Here is an 18,926-nt window from a genome sequence, read left to right on the forward strand (position 1 = left end):
GCACCTTTGTTCTGTCCACCAGCAGCAAATTGATTGGTGTCACCAATTGAAGTTCTCGCCATCAAAACAAAGGGATTTAAAGCCATCCGACTAAAATATTAAATTTACTAAGAATATCGAGCTTAAATATGTAGATAAACTAATAAAATAAAAAAAATAAACACATATACTTAACATTTTAATTGCTTTAAAAAAGCTTAAATTAAATTTTAAAAAAATCAGCAACAGTTAATTTTAAAATTAAAAAGCACTCAATCAATCGCAAAAATACGAAATTCGCTTAATCCATCTGAAAGCCGTAGTGATTAAACATTTTAAATATTAACCACTCCTAAATGAGCTTCTGATTTTTCCCTGATTTATCGTGTTAAAGATTATTTATTGCGGTTGCTAACAGGCAACCTTTCGGCAGTGCCGACACGAATCTGCCACCAATCACTACCCAAATAGAGTAATTAAACAATCTGTTGTTGGGCACTTTGACAATGCCTGGGATATTAAAAGGATGGGTAGGTAAAAAGTGACGAATTAGCCATTTAAATGCAGGCAATTTGGTTATGGCATACAAATAGCTCGATGCAAGGCATCGAACTATTTAGCACCTTTAAACGAGCACTTCAAATGACAACGAATCGAGTTAACGACACTCAATTGGGTGCTAATTGTACAATTAAACTTGCCGGACCGAACTGGGCCGAAATCGATGGCCGGAATGCCCGGCATCAGTTCGGTTTGGACAGCTAATGGCTAATGGCAGCAACATATCGTAAAATAAAAAGTAGAGATCCGGCCAAATCGGTACCAATCGAGAACCCAATTCGCCCCTAATGGTAATTATCTGCTTCATAAATTCGCGTTCAATTCCGTCCGGAGTATTGGCATTCCCACAGTGCCAGTGTTTTAATTGTATAGTCCGATTGGGCCCATCTCTCGCGCTTCGAATGTTGTCGAAAATTGCATTAATTTAACGCATGATTGGCAGTGCCGGCAAATGGAAGCGTCACAGCTAAAGTGAAATTATGCAAATTTCATCACTGTTTTTTTCGATGTGAGTGCCCGGGTACGGAGCAATCGGAATGTTCGATTGATCAATTACACTAAAGAACAAAAAGGTGTACTTCCGCGCAGAGTCACAGAAAAAAATAAAATGCATTTGGTGATTAATTCCAAAAGTGAATGATACCCTCGGAAAATAGTTTAAAAAAATCGCTTTAATTTAATAACACTATATGCGAAAACACAGAACTTTTTATTAATAGCCAATTCAACTCTCATTATTAGTTATTTATGTAAAAATGTAACAAGCCTACAACATTATAACATAGTATCACATGTAATAATGTAATTTTGGATATACCAATATTTTTATTCAAATTTTTAAAGCAAAAATTTAGAATATATTTTATATAATAGCCTATAGTCTATATAATCTATGCTGGCCCTCAAACGTTATATTTTAAATACCTAAAATAGGACTTAGGCTGACAAGTGTTGACCAAGTGACTTTTGCTGGTTTCCATTAAGGAAAAATGGGAAGAACAATCAAAGTAATTGGATGTGCTGGAGCTGGCACTCTACTTCTTTTGCTGCTGCCTCTTTGGCTGATCGAAAATAACACTCCGTCAAATGGTAATGGTCACCCCAATGGCTCCGACCCACTGGTCAGTGCTGCTCCCGCTCCTCCTCCTCCGCCCCTTGAAGCTGGAAGGGATGCGATGCTGCGACTGCACCGCCAGAAGCGCTACCTGCTCTTCCCGGAGGGCTCCTCCTTCCAGCTGGTGTTCGACATCATCATACCCATCATAGACTACACCAACTACGCCATCCTGGGCATCACCTGCTCCGTGGCCTGGGAGCTGCCCAGTAAGCCGCCCAGCGAGCTGATTGAAAACGTGCTCACCCGCATCAACGACGGCACCATCGGTACTGTCCGGCGGAATGGCAGCGCCCCCAATCCGGAACCGAATCCCCAGTCGGCCCCCTCCCTGCCCCCCAAGGAAACGGACCATCGAGCCACTGCTAATTGGCAGGCGGTGCACGCACCGTCAGCGAATCCACCGGCATATGCAACCAATGAGCACGACTCCCACTCGTACTACACGAATATCCAGCGCAACCAGGCCGCTTACCCATATGGAACGGTAAATGCAAATGCGAATGCGGATGCAAATGTAAATGGACAGCAGTGGCAGGCGCCGATGACTGCTAATTGGGATGCGCGGCAGTCGCTCGCAAAGTGGCAGGCAAAGGGGGCGGGAGCGGGAGTGGGAACGGACAACTGGTGGACGCGAAACGGACAGCGTGTGCAACAAAACTGGCGCCAAAAGCAACGCATGTGGGGCCCTTCAAAATGGGAGTAAGTGCATTTAAGATATTTCAGATAAATTTAAGCATTTTTTCCTTATTTAAGTATTTTTTAAATTATTACACAAAGAATTGAAACAATTTTAAATTTTAAAGAAAAATATCAAAGTAATAAAATAGACTTTCCTGTTAAATATATATTAATGCATTTCAAAATGTCGAATGAATGCCAAAATATGAAAATAGCTTGAACAATATTCTTTGTTTATTGATTCTTAAAACAAACATAAAGACTCATTTTTAAGACAACAGGAATACATTTTAAGCATACATTATAAACATTACAGCCTAATAAATTTTAAAGTTGAAAACTATTTTAACGTATATTTACATAAGTTATAGCTAAGTTCAATATTAAACTATTCGACAGCTATAGCTACACCCAGAGACCGCGTCAAGTGCTGAAGTCACCACCCAAACATCATATATATCCTGTTTTTGCGAAGCGCAGGAGGCGACGAAGTCTTGAGCAGGATCCCCATTTCGAGCGGCTTCACCTGCAGCAGCATCTCAGCTCACGGCAGCTGCTCTTTGGAAAAATCGAACGTCTTTACAAGTCGTAAGTTCTTGTTCTCGAACATAAATCGTGCTCCTCAGTGGCATAGTAAATCTTGAACCTCCAGGCGACGACTAAATGGCACCTCCTGTGTGCTCCGAGCTCTCTGCGAATCGGCCCAAAGGCATCAACGGATTCGAGGCACAGATATGGGCAGACCACAAAGCTTCATAATGGAACTGCTCTCGGCCATCTTCCAACTGCCCAGCAGCGATGACGTGGATGACCCTTTGGAATTGGAGTTAATGATTTCCCCTCATTATCTGGCGGCCCATCGGCAACAGGGCAACTGTCGGCAACTCTACGGTGATTGCAATCTCACATTTTGGTTGGATTAAACATCAATGGCAATAAAAATCTTGAAATTACCGTCTTTTGGTTTTTATTATAATTCTAAGGTTTTTTGTATATAATACTGAAATTCATAAATTGGTATTTAATAAGCAATAAGCATAATTGGTAAATAAGGAATTTTTGATTTGCTTAAGATAGAAATTTAACTATCAAAGCAATGCATAAATTCTAAGAATATTGAGCATTTCTTTTAAATTACAAACAAATTATAATTTTTTATTTACATTAAAATAAAAACAGATGTTTCGATTGCACGTCGACGGCGACGTTTTGCCAAGGTATAGAAGATCTTATATTAGAAAATATAAGCAATCAAAAGACATTGACAATTGACCTAACAGATATGCTACAAAAAAAGTGTACGAAAGACATTTGGAAGTTTCTTTAGTTGCAGCTAAAAGCATTCGTCGAGTTGTACGCGAGAGTTCAAGATTATCCCCGGAAAAACAGAGACTAGTGATCACATTACTTCAACTTCAACTCCCCAGCACTATCGGATGAAGATAGAAGTGTGCTACTTTTCAAATAGAACGAATAAACCAAAAGAAGGGAGAACAAGTTGGTAGCGTGAAAAAGTAATTTGAACCTTTAAATAGACCAATGAGCTCACAGACCAAAGGCAAAGGCAAAGGCAAAAGAAGCTATGCTGCAAGACAAACTACTTGCCAAAACACAGAAGACGAAAAGTGTGAAAACTAATGAAAGACAAAAGGAGAGCAAAGAAATTTAACGAACGGAGCTCAAACTCAAACTGGAAACTTTCTGGCTGTCAGCCGAAGGGAAAGCGGAGGGCACAGCTTACAATTAACGGCCAAGTTGCAGAACGCTTCTGTTTCTGTTTGGGCCAGCATCGCGATACTTGGCTGACAGTTGCCGTATGGACAACGCTTCGACCGCAAGTTGGGAGAATGTCGTGTCGGAAAAAGAGGACCGCTGAGGAGGGAAATTCCCCAGTAGGTAATTGCTGGCTGGCTGCATTGGCGCTTCTTCTCCTGGCCAACTTGTCCAACTTGGCCGACGCACTGAAGGACGGGGAATCCATCCAGCTGCCACCGGGCAACCCATCACTGAACATAAAAAATGTGGACAGCAGCCTGGAGCAGCTCATCGAAATGCGGCTGAATGAGTCAGAGTCCTCATCCGTCCAGGACAGACACTCGCATTCGCAATCGCAGGCACTGTTGTCCCGGAAACGACGCTATTTGGTATTTCCGGAGGGCAGCTCCTTTCAGATGGGTAAGTCTCTTAGTCGCAACACAGCGGCAAAATGGAAATCTATTTCAAGGGGGCTTTATTTAAATATCTTGGCGCAAACAAAAAATTTAATTTTATGGTAGTATACACCCAACAAAAAATTTTCATAAAAACTAATCTATTGTTACATGAATTTTAAACTATAGGGTATGAAAAATTCGTCAATAAGATGAGTTCTTAATTAATACCACGAAAGTACCAAAATACAACTTAAGTGGTTAAAAATAACGCAATAGACTACAGTATTAGACTCTTCTGTATATAAATAAAACAAAGTGGTATAACTTAAGTGCCTCGAGGCTTAGTTCTCTAAAAAACTGCGTTTAAAACTATGTTTGTAATTTCTGGTCGATTTTTTGCAATTCTTATTCTTTTTATTCTTAATTTCCAAAAAAATCGAGTTTGCAGAAAAATGACCGAAACCCTGCAACTCTAAGTCCATAACTTTTCATTACGGCATCCGATTTTCAGGCGGTATACCTTTAAAGTCTTGTGGTTTAAGCCTCTAAAAATCTGCGCTTACAATTTGTTTTAATATTGTGAGTTTTGTTTTAATTAATTTTTAATTTCTTATTAAATTTAAAAACTAAATAAGATCATAAAATTAAATGATATAATTAATTGGTTATCATATTAAAGGCAAGCAAATATCCATTCACTTCATACATTATATAAAAAGTCCTTCATGAACGAAATCTTTTAGGTTAAAAAAGACAATTTTGCAAACATATCCCTTTAAAATACCTCGACACCACGCCACTGACCTTATCCATGCAAATCACATGCCTCAATTACCTTATCTCCATCCGTTCAGTGTACGATGAAATTGTGGGAGTGGTGGACCACACGAACTACTTGATTCTGGGCATCACGGTGGCTTTGGCCTGGGAGCTGCCGAGTAAGCCGCCCAGCGAGGAGCTGGACGATCTGCTGACCAAGTTGGAGGACGGAACCTTAGATATCAGTCGCAACGACACCGTGTCGAACATAACCTATGTGGATGACGCCTCTGCGACGACGACGACGAGCAAGCCTCCGGACTACAAGCCCAACTACATTAACTTGTCGAGCTACCAGGGCTACCAGGGTGGCAGCAACTCCTACTACAGCTCGTCGCCCGTCTTCCGGACACCGATGCATCCGTCTCATCAATATGCGGACAGATATTACTCCCGTCCGAAGGGGGGCAGGCGCAAGGACAACCACTACTACTACAGCCGCCCGGGGGTCTCTTCCAGCAATCCGTTTTCCAAGTGGGCCAAGCCCTACACTCCCGCCCAGAACTCACGCTATCCCTACTGGGCCCTCAACTCAAGGTAAGAGTATCCTTAAAATATCTTTGGAAGCCAACAAGTATCTGGGCAAGCAAGTAGAGGAATTGTTTGAGTTATTTAGTTAGGAAAATCTTTTTCAATTTTAAATTATATTAAATTAACTCATTTAAACTTATATAATTAATATTATATATGTACTATGCATATTACATTTCATAATTGGATATTAAAATATTGTAATAAATCTGAAAAATATTACATTTAGAAGAGAATCCTATTCTTTTTTAAATAATTATATTTAAGTTTAATAAGGATAATAATTTCGCTTAATTTTCAGATATTAAAATCAAGTTGGTAAATACTGCAAAATAAATGCACAAAAACATTTTTATGAAATATATTTCTAATGGAACTGATTTTGTTACCCCAGATCTTTAAATTTGTTAAATTGTGTAGACATTTGAACCACATATTTAATAATTAATTATTTATGTTATTATTCTCAACATCATATACAGAATGAAGGATCGCTACTACGGGTACAAGAGCCAGCAGGCGGCACCACCGGTGGCGCAGCGAAGACAGGACAGCAGCACCACCACAACCACCACTAGTCGACCCACTCGGAAGCCAGCTCCCCGTCACCATCACATATATCCGGTGTTTGGTAAGCGCAGCATTCCGGATGCAACCAATCCGCTTAAACGTCAGCGGCGCAGTGGAGTGGCCACCGAGCACGAGGACAAAATCAGTCGCCTGGAGCAGCTCCAGATCAGACACCACCGCAGAAGCCGTCAGTCCTTGTACGAACGAGTCGAAAAGTATCTGGACAAGTAAGTAGAGGGAGGCAGTTGTCCTTAGGCTAATTGGATTCCCTTCGGTATTGAAGAGGGAATTCCCTGTTCACCTATAACGAACTTTTTTCGTTAATTTAATTAGTTTGCTGAGATATGTATAAACAGCTCTTAAATATTTTTAAAAAATTGATAATTATTAATATACACTTTATTTACTGGTCCTTCATTTTTCTAAGCCAAAGTGACAAAATAATTCCCTGAAATTTCAAACTCCTTTGTGTTATTAAGTCAATCCTCCGAGTAACAATTGAAGATTATCTCATTAGTGATTTCTATTATAGTTGCACTTAGCTCTCTAATTAGCGCATCAATCGATTTACTGTTTCCACAGACGAGGTCACCATGGCCACCACTGCGTTCTGCGTACCCTCTGCGAAACGGGTCAGAAATCGCAAGAGGAGGAGCCCGGCACCTTCGTGGGCGAATTGATGCGTGCGGTGTTCACCCTTCCGGAAGCCATGGACAACGAACCGGTTGCCTATCGCGACACCCACTACGACAAGGCGCACGCCGCCCAGCAGGACTGCGCCACCCTCTACCCAGAGTGCAAGCAGTCCATGTGGCAGGCCCAGTTCATTCAATAAACACCCATTCCCCAAGTCTGTTCGAAGTTTGTTTTATTCAGTCCCACTTGCCGCCCATTAGCCAGGCCAAAATATTTAGTTTACACGAGTCCCGAAACTGACGGTCGCAATCGTCCGCATCCATGTGCATGATCCGGGAATATTCATCCTCCACGCCGGATGCGGTGGGTAAACTAACAGGATTTAGGGTGAAATGTTTGATTTAAATGTGTAAGGTTCTCAAATAAATGTTCAAACTTAATTGGAACATGTATGATACATGTTTACATAATTTCACTAATTTAATACTATAATTTTGATTACAAATAATTATAATACTTACGTGAAGATCAGTCGCACAATATCCTGAATCATCGAATATCCACGAGGCAAAAGTAGGCGCTTACTATCACAAATAGCTCTCAGAACACAAGCTTTAGCATCGATTCCCAGTCTGCAAAAAAAAAGGGTAGTATTAAAACCAAGAACCCAATATTAGACTCATCCTTACAGCTTACTGAACCCATCGAAGTGCTCGAACAACTGCCTTCGATCCCGATGTCCATTGTAATGGCGCCAGTCCTTGATATGCGCCAGATCTGGATAGTGAGCTGTTTCGTGGGGTGCCATGTCGGGATCGTAAGGGTCGTCCAATGGCTGCGATCTCACATCCTCGTACGGTTCCACCTCGGGATCATAGTACTCCCCATCCGCCGATCTGTACCAACGTTTTGACCACTTGGGCGACTGCGTGGTCCACTTGCTCCATCTTTCAGGTTGGCTGTACTTTTCGTAGTTGTGATTCGCTGGCGGCCAGTTTTCGTATCGATTTCCGTATTTCGACCACTGTGCCCACTTGGCAGGATTTACATATGATGGCTTTGGGGGTCTCACATCAATGCGTTGATTTGGGTACTTAGGCTTGGGTTTCTTTAGTGGCGTGGCCTTAAACCTCCAGTTCGTTCCCGGTATCCAAACGTATGTGGGTTCCGTGGTAGTCTTTGGTTTCTCCGTGGTGGTAGTTCTCTGACGATATCGTTTTGGGTAGACATCCTCGCGTTTCGTGGGCACAGGATAATAGCAGGCCTGCTCGATGTTCATGGAAATTCCCTTGGGATAAGCCGAAATTAGGCCTTTGCTCAGCTGGCCGGTAAACTTCAAATTTGAGCCAGGTGGAAATAATACAAAGCGCTTTCGACGCGAAAAAACCCGGTCCAATACATGATTTAGCTCTGTGTGATTTGAATCCACTTTAGCTAAAATCAAGTGTATAAATCCGAAGCTAAGGAGGATCAACAGATAGACACGCATTGCTGAGGAGTACTGATTGAGATATCTAAATTGATGCCAGCTAGTACCGGTTGGACTTCAATTTATTGTTCAATTGAATTGTTTGCCATTGATGTTGAGTTGGCTAAGGGTGATAATTGCACTGACAACAATTGATAAACTTATTTTCTTGGCTAGAATTCGTGACTGTATTTTACAGTTGTGTACTTATATAAAGCAAGAATAAAGCAAGAATCACAAACAGGCATTATATTTACAATTATCTTTACAATATAACCTTAAGTAAAGCTGGACTTTACTTAAAATACTTGAAATATGTTTATATTTCCTTAGCCACGACTTCTCAAAAAACAATTTTAATTTATTGAAAACTATATTTTATCAACTCTGCCGCTCAGTAACCAAATCAACAAATTCATATTGCACTTTGTCTTTAGCTCGGCTGCACAATCATCGGCATCTTTGTCCATGATCCGACTGTATTCATCTTCCAAGCCATCCAGTCGAGGCATACTAAGAAGTATGTTTATTTCGTAATAAATCTGTTTTTTTAAGCTTCTTAAAACTCACGTGAAGACTACACGCAGCATGTCTTGCAGCATGGAATAGCCAGGTGGAAGGAGCAATCTTTTGCTATCGCAGATGGTGCGTAAAATGCAAGACTTTACATCTATGCCAATCCTATACGAAGTGAAAAGTCATGAGATAAATTTATCAATAGCAAATTCAATAGTTACCCACAGAGAACTAAGTTTGTGAAAGCGATCAAACAAAGACCTTCTATCACGATGACCATGGTAATGGTGGGACTCCCAAGCTCCACTGTACTTTGGCTGATTCCATTTGGCCTCCCACTTCGGTGCAGGTGTGGTCCATTTCGTCCACTTTGCCCTGTTATCATCTGCACCTTTCCACTTGTAATTCTGCCATTTTTGATCCTGATTCCATTGATGCCACTTAAATGGATTGGCATAGCTATTGTCATCGATGCGATTTGTCTTTGCAGGTGGTTGTCTTTGCCTCCATTTGGGTTTGGGTAAAGTTTGAGCCTTGAAACGCCAATCGGTGCCGGGTATATAAACAATAGTATCGGGCAGTTTCTCGGGTTTCTTTGTAGCGGACTTGGGCAAGAATCTCTTGGGGTAGATATCCTCAACGGCTCCAGGCAAATCAAAATATACAGCTTCCTCCAAAACAAAGTTTATACCTTTCGGATAAGTCGCCAGCAAGCCGGTAGCAAAGGAGCAAGTGAACTTGACAAACGATCCTGGTGGAAACAAGACGGCTCTTCGTCTCCGGCTAAAAACTCTAGACACTGCAGTTCTAAGTTGAGATTTCTTTGGTTTCCCAAGATATTCTCCCAAACTTGGCCAAAATGCGGTAAACAGCACCAGCCAGATAAAGAGCTTACCTCGTAGCATCTTAACAAACTGAAAAGTGGAAATTATCCAAGCTGTTCAGAGGGGCCAGCCATTCTGGCAGCGTCAACCAATTGCTTAAATATTTACCCACAACTGATTGATGTCTTGATATATTTACGATACCCGTGTGCCCATTAACCCACCGACCCAATTTGTCCAGTAATTTTGGGAGTTGTCTGTTTGTAGATCGATCAGTTGCGTTTTTTACCTCAATGTGAAAAGTTCTCAAAATGAAATTGAGTTGGCTAACAACGGGTATTCTTATTCTCATCCTAGCTAATAAATCCGCATCCCTGCTTTGGCCAGCTTCTTCCAATTTGGGTGTAAGTTAGGTAAAATAATCATTGGCTTTGAATACTAAATTTATCCCCTTTAGTTAACCCTTTCGGTGTCCACACCCATTGCTGAACTATTTCCTGAGCGTCGTATCCTGGTCGATTGGTGCTTTGCCATCTCCTACAACTATCCCTACAATCTCACTGAGTTCTATAGCATACCCATCTGGCCGGGATTTGCCAACTATAAGGCGAAACGCGAAGTTCCCCAATTGGAACTGACGGATGAGAGCTTTTATACCAAATACGGACATGATAAGGGGAATGGTATGCACCCCAAGGATTTTTCAGCTGCAGAGCTTTATGCCTTCCTTGAGGATACGTTGGCGGGATACGGCTTCCATGAGACCTGTTTGCTGAGAAGTGTCTGTGAGTTGGCACAACATCCCTTCGATGAAAACCACAAGCATATGCTCAGCGATATTGTGACCTTTGTTCTGAGGTAAATATAATAGGATATTTTGATAGTTTCATCAGAGTTTCATCTTCATTTTGCAGCCCCTCTCAACACGAAGGTTTTCGTGACGACGAACACGTTTACAGGAAGGCCTACGAACTGGCCGAGCAAGATGGTTTTCTGGGCCGGGACTGCCTTAAATTGTACTCCCATTGCAAACACGATCTCCTACAACTCATGAGCCAAGTCGTATTTCACTAGAACTAATAAAACCTGTGGAATTGGGCCTACTTGTAAATTTCAATGTCTGTGCGTTTCATTAGCAGCAGCTGTTTCTGTTTGGAGCCTCTAATTAACGCAGTGCGTTGGGTGGTCAAGAAATCGAACTGAGATACTTTCTGGCGAGTGTCATACCAGAATGTATCTCGCAGGCGTCCACTTCATCGCCGCTCTGCTGTCACTGTGGAGCGTTCCCATTACGGCGGAGTTTCCTTTGCTCTTTCCGGCCTCCTCCGTTTACCAGATCACCTCATCACTGTCGGTTCCTGTGGTGATTCCTGATCGAAAACTATTTTGGGATTGGGGCCTTCAGATGAACTATGCCCTGCCCGCTCAGCCGTCGTCCTTCTACGCCGCCACCATTTGGCCGGATGAGTTTTCGAGGAGGGGAAGGCGCCAGTTGCGGAACGAGACCGCCAAATATCTGCCCGGAGGTGGGTCCACTATGCATCCGAGTGACATTTCGGCCGGAGAGCTGTACGAGAGTCTCGAAAACATGCTCACCCAATATGGCTTTGATGAGTCCTGTCTTCTGCGGAGTGTTTGTGAGCTGGCCAGGCATCCCTTCATAGATACAGAAAACAATATGCTCACTGCCCTCATGACTTTTACACTGACGTAAGTACAGTTTTATAATCGCACTTATCACCTCAGTAAGAAAACAAATTAAAAAGTTTAAATTCAACTTTATGGGCAATTAAAAGGATACATTTATTTTATTTTAATTTTGAAGTTAATTTTCCATTTAAAATATAGTACAAAATATGGCTTCTTCTTGCCGTTACAGACTACACAATTATAAACAATTAAAGGAAAGCAAAGTAAATTAAAATAATTTCTTTTACAGACCCTCTTTGCATGAAGCCTTTGGGCCCGGTGAAAATATCTACCGGGAGGTATACGAACAGGCCGAGCAACAGGGATTTCTAGGAAAGGACTGTGCCAAGCTGTATGCTAACTGCCCTGTGGACTTTTTAAGCGGAATCAGCAGCCTGTTGAGCTAGCAGATTTATCAAACATTTCGAGAAGGTAGCTAAGGACCCCCGACAACTGAATGTTTTAAAATGCAATGACGATTATGCCATTGATATGACTTTCATCTTGCCCAATTAAATGTTACCAAATGCTAGGCCATTGTCGTGTTTATTTCATCTGACCAGTCGGGTGGCTAAGTTTATGATATCTACTTCACAACTGGGATACGAGCGATGGCATTGTCCGCCAAGAAAGCCAATCTGCTCCGCTCTTTCGTATCTTTCACGATAGAGCTGCTCGTCTTCGGTGAATCCTTCGTGTTGAGAGGGTCTGCAATTAAAAAAAAGACCAGAAACTTTAGTAAAATTTATTCGAAAAAATCTTATATTTAGGGTATAAATACTAACTTAAATTGTATAAATTTTATTTTGCCGATTATCGAAAATAAAAATAATTCTCGGTGTCTATATTAGTGATTTTTAAAAATGAATATTTCAATAGTAATGTTTTTGGATATCTTTGACACAGCTAAGTGTCAATTTTATCTATTGCGTACTCTTAAGATTTAAGCCATATAATGCATTCTTAATCAAAGCTCTTCCATCATGACTGTTATGATTCGAATCAGATGTTTTTCAGTATACAAAAAGAAAGTGTTATTTTTTTAGGGAACTAATAAATGTTAATTATTCAATTGCCAATGGTAATCAAACTCACGTGAGCAGAAAGGTGATGATCTGGGTGACCATCCCATAGAAATGATCCTCTGCAAAGGGATGCAGGGCCAGTTCACAAACACTGCGCTGGAGACAGGATCTGTGAAAGCCGTAGGTCTCCAGCATGTGCTCCAGACCCGCGTACAGTTGTCCGGCCGTGAAGTCGCCCGGATGCACCCCACCCTCCAGATCCTGCTGCTGATCGCTTTCAAGGCTTTTTCCGGTCTTTCGCTTTTGCCGCCGGGACAGCTCATCCGCCCAAATGGTGGCATTGTAGAAGGCGGACACCGTGGCTGGCAGGTTGTAGTTCATCTGGAAGCCCATGTCCATAAAGACTTTGGTGCGGGGGTTCAGGTCGACGGGTATGGAGATCGATGAGGTCAGCTGGAGCACCGTCGAGGCAGGATACAGAAGGAGTCCGTGAATGGGACTAGTCAGGGTGATCAGCAGCAGGCTGACCTGACTGAGCTTTCCAACGTTCTGCTGCTTTGGGCGAAACATGGCGATGTGATCCACTTGGCAATCACACATTGAGCCACCCGAAATCGAGTTCTCGCCATTGTCTATTTGGGGTTTAATTAAGGCGAACCGTAAATGAGCGGATCAACGACCAGAGCCAGATGCGTGAACAGCAATTAGAACGGTCCACAAAACACCATTGAAAGTGGAGCGCATGCTCCATCATCAAGATTCTTATGACTGCGTGTTCTGGCCAATAAAGAGGCATCTGCGCCTTACTCCATTTTTTTCCGCAAGAACAATATCACGCAATATACTTGTCACAACAAATTAAAATAATAATATTTATGTAAATTTAAACACAAAATGGACAAAAATCAAATTTGTTAATATTTGGTCCTAAAATTTATCAAATTAAGAAAAGCTTTTAAATCTTTTATGTATTACGCCTTAAATAATAATTCAATTTAATAATTATTTTATGAGTATTATTCACAAAATAATTATTACTGTTTTAAGCTTAACAAACAGTCTCACCCAAAAAATAAAAATAAAATTAAATTGTGATTTTTATTATATCTCTTATAATGATTACGATCCCTGGTTTTACCTTGTTGTTTTAGAAACAAAAATAGGTTTATTTTTTTTCGAAATGCATAAGAATAATTGAACGCAAATATTTTCTGTGTACCTTTTCCCAATGAAGAGCTGTCAATTTGATAGACAAACAAATATTGCGTTCACTGTGGATCGTGGCGTAGATCGGAGTTTAAACAAAGCCCGATTAGTTAGCATTGCACTCCAATACAAACAAGATGGTCCACAGAATTCTGACCTGGCTTTTGCTGCTCCTAGCTTCGCTATCCACTATCGTTCTGGTGGCGAGCCACACCAAGAATATTTACAGTCCAGATGGAAATCACTTGGATTTTAGCAGAAGTTTCCAAAGTCCTGATGGAAGTAGTAATAGCAGTCTTACTCCTTTAAGTCGGTCGAAGCGATTGGCCATCTACAATGGCCAAGGCATTGTCAAGGTGGGATATATATCTAAATCCCAGAATCTCTGACGACTTTAGACTTCTCAATCATTTGCAGTTGGTTCCCAGCTTGGCGTATCCGGTGAAACAGACTGACAAGGAGCAGTCCTTCTGGTGGTTCTTCAACTTGCAGGGCCAGTGGATACCCACCACCATTCCCATCTACTGGTGGAGCTTCTGGAACACCTCTACTTTTGTGTCCACCGCTCGGGAATGGCGCAAGGACATGCAGATGAAGCTGACACACGACGAGGCCCGTACCTGGGTCTACAATGCCATCGAAGTGGGCATGGAACTGTGAGTATGACTGCGCCATAAAATTATCAAGTTTAAAGCCTATAATTTCCCTACAGATTGGATGGCGCTTACGGTGGAGTCTGCCTGCTGAGGAGCATCTGCGAAATCTCCCAGAAACCCTTCCAGAACAGCAACATCTTCAGCGAGATCGTAAACGCAGTGCTAGTGTAAGAACAGTCTTTATTCGGTTGGGGAAACAAATAAAATTGGAAATTATTCTCAGACCGAGCGTGGACAATGTGGCCGGCAAGTATTTGCACGCCCGAGATGCCGGACGTGCTGGAGCGGACTGCGAGCGGACCTACAGCGACTGCAGTCCGCTGCTCTGGACCCTCATCACGAACATGGCCAGGAATCCGTTTTGATGGTCACATATCGTTTGGTATCCTCCAGGCACTCAGGGAAGAATATATTTTGATGTCATCTTACAAATAAAAATTTTAAATGCTCCAGAATGTCAAACCGCTTGATGGTGTTTAGTTTCCGCCCTTGTTGCTGGCCCGTCGACGGAACTCGGCCCAAAGCTCGCAGAGCATGGGTTTCACCAGGCAGGTGCACTCCTTCAGGGGCAGGGCGCCGGGTCGCAGGCGCTGGCACTCGGAGAAGGAGGGGTACGGGGTCCGGGGCTTCACACAGAGCAGGGGTCCACGTTCCCGCCTGCAAGACGGAGGTCTGCGACCATCGCGGTGGCAGCGACGCGCCAGCTTGGGACATTCCAGCTCCCTCTGGTCCGGACAAGGTTGCGGACAGGCGGTCGAGGGCTTGTACTGGGGCTTGCGGCGCTTGATCGGCGCCGGCTTGGCCTGGGCAAAGCAGCAGATCTTCTTGGGCTTGATCTGGATGGGCGGGCAGGCCACCCATGTCTGCCAGTACTTGCGCTTGGCCTTGTCCGACTCCACGTAGTAGATGTCGTCGAAGCGCGGAGTGAACGGACAGGCCGTGTCCTCGGGATCGCAGAAGGGGTTCAGCCACATGGACACCGACTTTACGGCCTTGGGCTTCTTCTGGACCGGCGCCTGCAACGCCGGCTTGCCGCAGGGAAACTTGGTCAGCACCTTGGGGCACCTATTCTCGCCCTCGCCCTTCTCACAGCCCGACGCGAATCGCACACAGCTGCCCACCGCACTGCGCGCCACAGACTTTTGAAGGAGCAGTCCTCGAGAGGCATTTATACTCAGTGACATTCTGGAGCTCGGAAATTTGAAACAATAGACCGAAAAAGAAATCCAAAAGTTTAAGGCCGGATAAATTTAGGAGGAATTTGGAGGAGTACGATACTGGACGTGGGATACCAATCCAGCTCGAGGATGGAATGTGAACTGATGTTTGAGGGCTACCCCCTTTCCCAACCAAATGACATGCAACGAAAGTTTGTTTCTCGCTTACTAAGTTCACATTTTTTTGCCACTCTGGGTGAGGAAATCTAAAACATTGTAGGGACAACTTGGGGAGTAGAAGCGGGCACAATCCTTGACATCCATGCGATGTCTGTACTTGGCGTCGCCTATCTCCTCGGGCACTCTAAATAGAACAAATAGAATACTTAATGGGTTTTCTAAAAATATCTATAAGTTTATACTCACGTCAGCACAATCCGCATAAGATCCTCCATCAGGAAACCTTGATCATGGCCTGCACTGAACTTGGCTCTAAGTTCGCACATGACTCTCTTGATGCAAGACCTAAGATCCAACTGGAAACTGTGGGAAGATTACTAAATTGCGCTTTTAGTATCATAACAAATAGCTTACACTTTTCCCATGGCCTCGAACTGATCGAAAATTTCCCTACGCTCTCTATATCCCCGATTTAACTTCCAACTGGGCACTTGAGTCCAGGATTCGTAGACCTTTTCATCGGGTTGATAAGAGCTTCTTCGATTGGTAGTCGATGATAAGCTCCAGGGAGTTTGGTAGAAAGAATCCCTATTTAATGCGGTACTGGAAAATTAAACATTGAAGTTTTTTCACCAAAGATAATTTATAGGTTATTTACCTTGATTTATAGATCTCTTCTCTGGGTTTATAGAAATTTTTGCGATTAATGGGCGAAGATAGTTGCCAGGAAGCTTGATGGAATGAATCGCTATTTAATGCGGGATTTAAACATATTAATTTTTAAACTTTTTGTCTACAGATTATTATATTATTTATATATCGTTTACCTTGGTTTATAGACCTCTTCCCTGGGTTGATAGTAATTCTTGCTTTTAATGGGCGATGATAAATGCAAGGGAGTTTGGTAGAATAAATCCCTATTTAAGGCAGGACTGAAACATTGCACTTGTATCTACATACTTTCGTTTAAGATAAGTTATATTTCATTTACCTTGATTTCGTTTGGTAGAAATTTTCGCTTTTGCTTGAGGGCCTGAAACTTGGAATATAAATTTATGATGTTAAGGGATTAGTTTTAACTTACCTGGAGTAATACCCATTTTTATAAGGTGAAGAATAGTTTGAATAGTAGCTTGAAGGTCGTTTGTAATAAGACCAGTCCAAGCGTCGTTTTGGCGTGGGCTTGTGTTTGGGTTTTAGCCTCTTCAGAATCTTTGGCTGCCAGCCCTCAACGGTGTCGGGAAGTGGAACGTAGATGTCAAACTCCAGGCTGTACTGCAGGCCACTGGGTCGTCCGCCCACGATGATTTTGGTCAAGGCGGCGGTCAGCAGAATCGAAGCCTTGTCCGGAAAGACCAATCCCCGCACCCGTCGCGACAGAATGCGATTCTCGAAGGAGCCGGAAGTCTCCACCAGGTGGGTGCGATTGCCCTGAACCACGGCGAAGGCTCCAAGCCAAAGAAGTACCGAAATCGCGCACCTCATGCCGTCACTCCAAGAACCCAACTGATCCATGTGCCAGGTACTAGACGGTGAAAATTAACGCCCATGGGCAACACACGCTAATTAAGAAAGGGGAGCTGTCTTACAGCATCAGGTGGGCCATGATTCGTACGCAGCTTACATGTCACGCTGATTCGATGGAAGCGAACTCATTTCATTAGACGCCGCATCTTTAGAAGCAGGCTATGTTTTGGCATTTCAATCGTTCTACTTGTTAATCGAACTTTTTTAATACACACTTTAAACTACTAAACTGCACTACTCTCCGAGAATGGTGAACATTCACGGCGGCACCCGGATGATGGTTAACCGCTGCATCGAGCTGCTCCGGGCCCGGATAGAGTGCGCCTCGACGCGGCACATCGCCAGGCGGCACCAGCTGCCCCGGGCCCAAGGCCAGGTGTACAGCCACTACCTGCCCGTGGAGCAGGTGGTCCGGGAGCGGGAGAAGACGGACGTCTACAAGAAGAACAAGCGCCGGTCCATGTGGGAGCAGGACGAGGGCCACGGCGGTCGAAACTCCGGACGGGACGACCAGGAGCGCTTCGATGACGAGCAGTATCGACCGCAGGAACTGGAAGAGCGCATCTACGACCGCACCTGGTCCAATTTCCCGGAGAGTGTAGTGGCCAAGAAAAACCGCAGAAGAAGGGACATCGAAGTGATCGTTGACGAACCGCCCCGACGTCGCAAAGCTCAGGTATGTCTTCATAACATATCTCAAAAGACATTACAATTTCAAAATTATTTTTTTTTATATTTACATCAAATATAAAATTATTTTTAAATCGCATATGGCATTCAAATATTTAAATCATTATGAGTAATATTAAAATGAATTGTGTTTAGGCTTTACTTTAAATGATATTTTAGAGTTTAGATTTTAAAATCAATTCAGAGCATGTGTAATGAAAAATAAACAGTGTAATTTCCATACTAAAAATCGAAAGGGATGAAAATCAAAGCAACCATTTTAAATAATTGTATTCAAAAAAAATCTTATAAAAACCTAAATATATCTCCTCAACATGTTCAAAAATAACGCAAAAGAAGAACAATTTTAAAAACCGGTTTAAACAGATATTAGTTATAGATTTTTTTAGATTCATTTATGCTGTATACACTTGTTTTTTATTTATTTTCTATTAACGCTTATGTTTTTACCCTTTTCCCAGGAAGAACGGCCGAATACGGCCAAACCCTGTGATGACGAAGCCCGTGCCTTTATCAGCCAGTGGGACAGCAATGCGGCCATGATCAATCGCAACCGATTTGCCAGGCCCTCCGACAGCTGTCCGCCCCCAACTGTATCTCCTCGAATGTCAAACGCATATCAGACCCGGAATCGGCAGTTCTTCTACTAGTCTCGGCATTACCCGACAGTATCCGCATCAGAAATTCAAACAATTGTACTTCTTAGTGGCCTGATCAAATTGTTAGTGTGCAAGGCATGCGATTTTAAAGCGTCAAAATCCGAAAACGTATTGTATTGTTGTGTGGTTGTAGCCCAGATGTGATTTCCATATCGAAATAAATTATCAAAATTAATATCTATAAAGATGGCTCTTAGGTAAGGGTTAATTTAGTTTGTGTCAACACTATTGGCATATTCAAGTTCTAATCCACTGGTATTGGATGTATAATATTTTTTTTAGTAT

At 42.6% G+C, this 18,926-nt stretch overlaps 11 protein-coding genes across 13 annotated transcripts; 6 read left to right on the forward strand and 5 right to left on the reverse strand.

Annotated features, from left to right (window-relative positions):
* Positions 1 to 740: 740 nt before the first annotated feature.
* On the forward strand, positions 741 to 3,258 carry LOC108139141. 3 transcript variants are annotated; one of them, XM_017261756.1, is made up of 4 exons: positions 741 to 830; positions 1,474 to 2,356; positions 2,735 to 2,923; positions 2,988 to 3,258. In XM_017261756.1, the coding sequence occupies exons 2-4, from the start codon at positions 1,530 to 1,532 to the stop codon at positions 3,256 to 3,258; spliced, it is 1,287 nt and encodes a 428-aa protein (XP_017117245.1). In that variant the 5' UTR covers positions 741 to 830; positions 1,474 to 1,529. The 3 variants fall into 3 exon arrangements, with proteins under 3 accessions (XP_017117245.1, XP_017117247.1, XP_017117246.1); XM_017261758.1 differs by having other exon boundaries at positions 747 to 830; positions 1,525 to 2,356; XM_017261757.1 differs by lacking the exon at positions 741 to 830 and adding an exon at positions 943 to 1,048.
* Positions 3,259 to 4,117: 859 nt separating this feature from the next.
* Positions 4,118 to 7,263, forward strand: LOC108139133. The gene is made up of 4 exons (XM_017261746.1): positions 4,118 to 4,510; positions 5,343 to 5,844; positions 6,321 to 6,635; positions 6,991 to 7,263. The coding sequence occupies exons 1-4, from the start codon at positions 4,183 to 4,185 to the stop codon at positions 7,241 to 7,243; spliced, it is 1,398 nt and encodes a 465-aa protein (XP_017117235.1). The 5' UTR covers positions 4,118 to 4,182; the 3' UTR covers positions 7,244 to 7,263.
* A 17-nt stretch (positions 7,264 to 7,280) lies between these two features.
* On the reverse strand, positions 7,281 to 8,533 carry LOC108139134. Its single transcript, XM_017261747.2, has 3 exons — positions 7,734 to 8,533; positions 7,566 to 7,676; positions 7,281 to 7,416 (listed from the first exon to the last, which is right to left on the reverse strand). The coding sequence occupies exons 1-3, from the start codon at positions 8,531 to 8,533 to the stop codon at positions 7,281 to 7,283; spliced, it is 1,047 nt and encodes a 348-aa protein (XP_017117236.1).
* A 350-nt stretch (positions 8,534 to 8,883) lies between these two features.
* On the reverse strand, positions 8,884 to 9,933 carry LOC108139102. The gene is made up of 3 exons (XM_017261714.1): positions 9,254 to 9,933; positions 9,083 to 9,193; positions 8,884 to 9,025 (listed from the first exon to the last, which is right to left on the reverse strand). The coding sequence occupies exons 1-3, from the start codon at positions 9,931 to 9,933 to the stop codon at positions 8,884 to 8,886; spliced, it is 933 nt and encodes a 310-aa protein (XP_017117203.1).
* Positions 9,934 to 10,146: 213 nt separating this feature from the next.
* LOC108139175 lies at positions 10,147 to 10,937 on the forward strand. The gene is made up of 3 exons (XM_017261797.2): positions 10,147 to 10,256; positions 10,310 to 10,710; positions 10,767 to 10,937. Exons 1-3 carry the CDS (start codon positions 10,164 to 10,166, stop codon positions 10,924 to 10,926), a joined length of 654 nt encoding a protein of 217 aa, XP_017117286.1. The 5' UTR covers positions 10,147 to 10,163; the 3' UTR covers positions 10,927 to 10,937.
* Positions 10,938 to 11,083: 146 nt separating this feature from the next.
* Positions 11,084 to 12,053, forward strand: LOC108139174. Its single transcript, XM_017261796.1, has 2 exons — positions 11,084 to 11,562; positions 11,792 to 12,053. The coding sequence occupies exons 1-2, from the start codon at positions 11,084 to 11,086 to the stop codon at positions 11,946 to 11,948; spliced, it is 636 nt and encodes a 211-aa protein (XP_017117285.1). The 3' UTR covers positions 11,949 to 12,053.
* A 39-nt stretch (positions 12,054 to 12,092) lies between these two features.
* LOC108139179 lies at positions 12,093 to 13,136 on the reverse strand. Its single transcript, XM_017261800.1, has 2 exons — positions 12,637 to 13,136; positions 12,093 to 12,249 (listed from the first exon to the last, which is right to left on the reverse strand). Exons 1-2 carry the CDS (start codon positions 13,134 to 13,136, stop codon positions 12,093 to 12,095), a joined length of 657 nt encoding a protein of 218 aa, XP_017117289.1.
* A 767-nt stretch (positions 13,137 to 13,903) lies between these two features.
* LOC108139376 lies at positions 13,904 to 14,793 on the forward strand. The gene is made up of 4 exons (XM_017262103.2): positions 13,904 to 14,128; positions 14,190 to 14,428; positions 14,485 to 14,595; positions 14,652 to 14,793. Exons 1-4 carry the CDS (start codon positions 13,910 to 13,912, stop codon positions 14,791 to 14,793), a joined length of 711 nt encoding a protein of 236 aa, XP_017117592.1. The 5' UTR covers positions 13,904 to 13,909.
* On the reverse strand, positions 14,592 to 15,744 carry LOC108139374. The gene has a single exon (XM_017262101.2). The coding sequence runs from the start codon at positions 15,610 to 15,612 to the stop codon at positions 14,905 to 14,907; it is 708 nt and encodes a 235-aa protein (XP_017117590.1). The 5' UTR covers positions 15,613 to 15,744; the 3' UTR covers positions 14,592 to 14,904.
* Positions 15,745 to 15,794: 50 nt separating this feature from the next.
* LOC108139373 lies at positions 15,795 to 17,462 on the reverse strand. The gene is made up of 8 exons (XM_017262100.2): positions 17,390 to 17,462; positions 16,850 to 17,327; positions 16,757 to 16,798; positions 16,593 to 16,697; positions 16,424 to 16,513; positions 16,180 to 16,368; positions 16,012 to 16,128; positions 15,795 to 15,949 (listed from the first exon to the last, which is right to left on the reverse strand). The coding sequence occupies exons 2-8, from the start codon at positions 17,278 to 17,280 to the stop codon at positions 15,820 to 15,822; spliced, it is 1,104 nt and encodes a 367-aa protein (XP_017117589.1). The 5' UTR covers positions 17,281 to 17,327; positions 17,390 to 17,462; the 3' UTR covers positions 15,795 to 15,819.
* LOC108139375 lies at positions 17,419 to 18,816 on the forward strand. The gene is made up of 2 exons (XM_017262102.2): positions 17,419 to 17,968; positions 18,444 to 18,816. The coding sequence occupies exons 1-2, from the start codon at positions 17,540 to 17,542 to the stop codon at positions 18,630 to 18,632; spliced, it is 618 nt and encodes a 205-aa protein (XP_017117591.1). The 5' UTR covers positions 17,419 to 17,539; the 3' UTR covers positions 18,633 to 18,816.
* The last annotated feature ends 110 nt before the right edge of the window (positions 18,817 to 18,926 follow it).

Source organism: Drosophila elegans, unplaced genomic scaffold (assembly GCF_018152505.1).
Source record: "Drosophila elegans isolate 14027-0461.03 unplaced genomic scaffold, ASM1815250v1 contig_476, whole genome shotgun sequence".
In the NCBI taxonomy this organism is placed as follows: Eukaryota; Metazoa; Arthropoda; class Insecta; order Diptera; family Drosophilidae; genus Drosophila; species Drosophila elegans.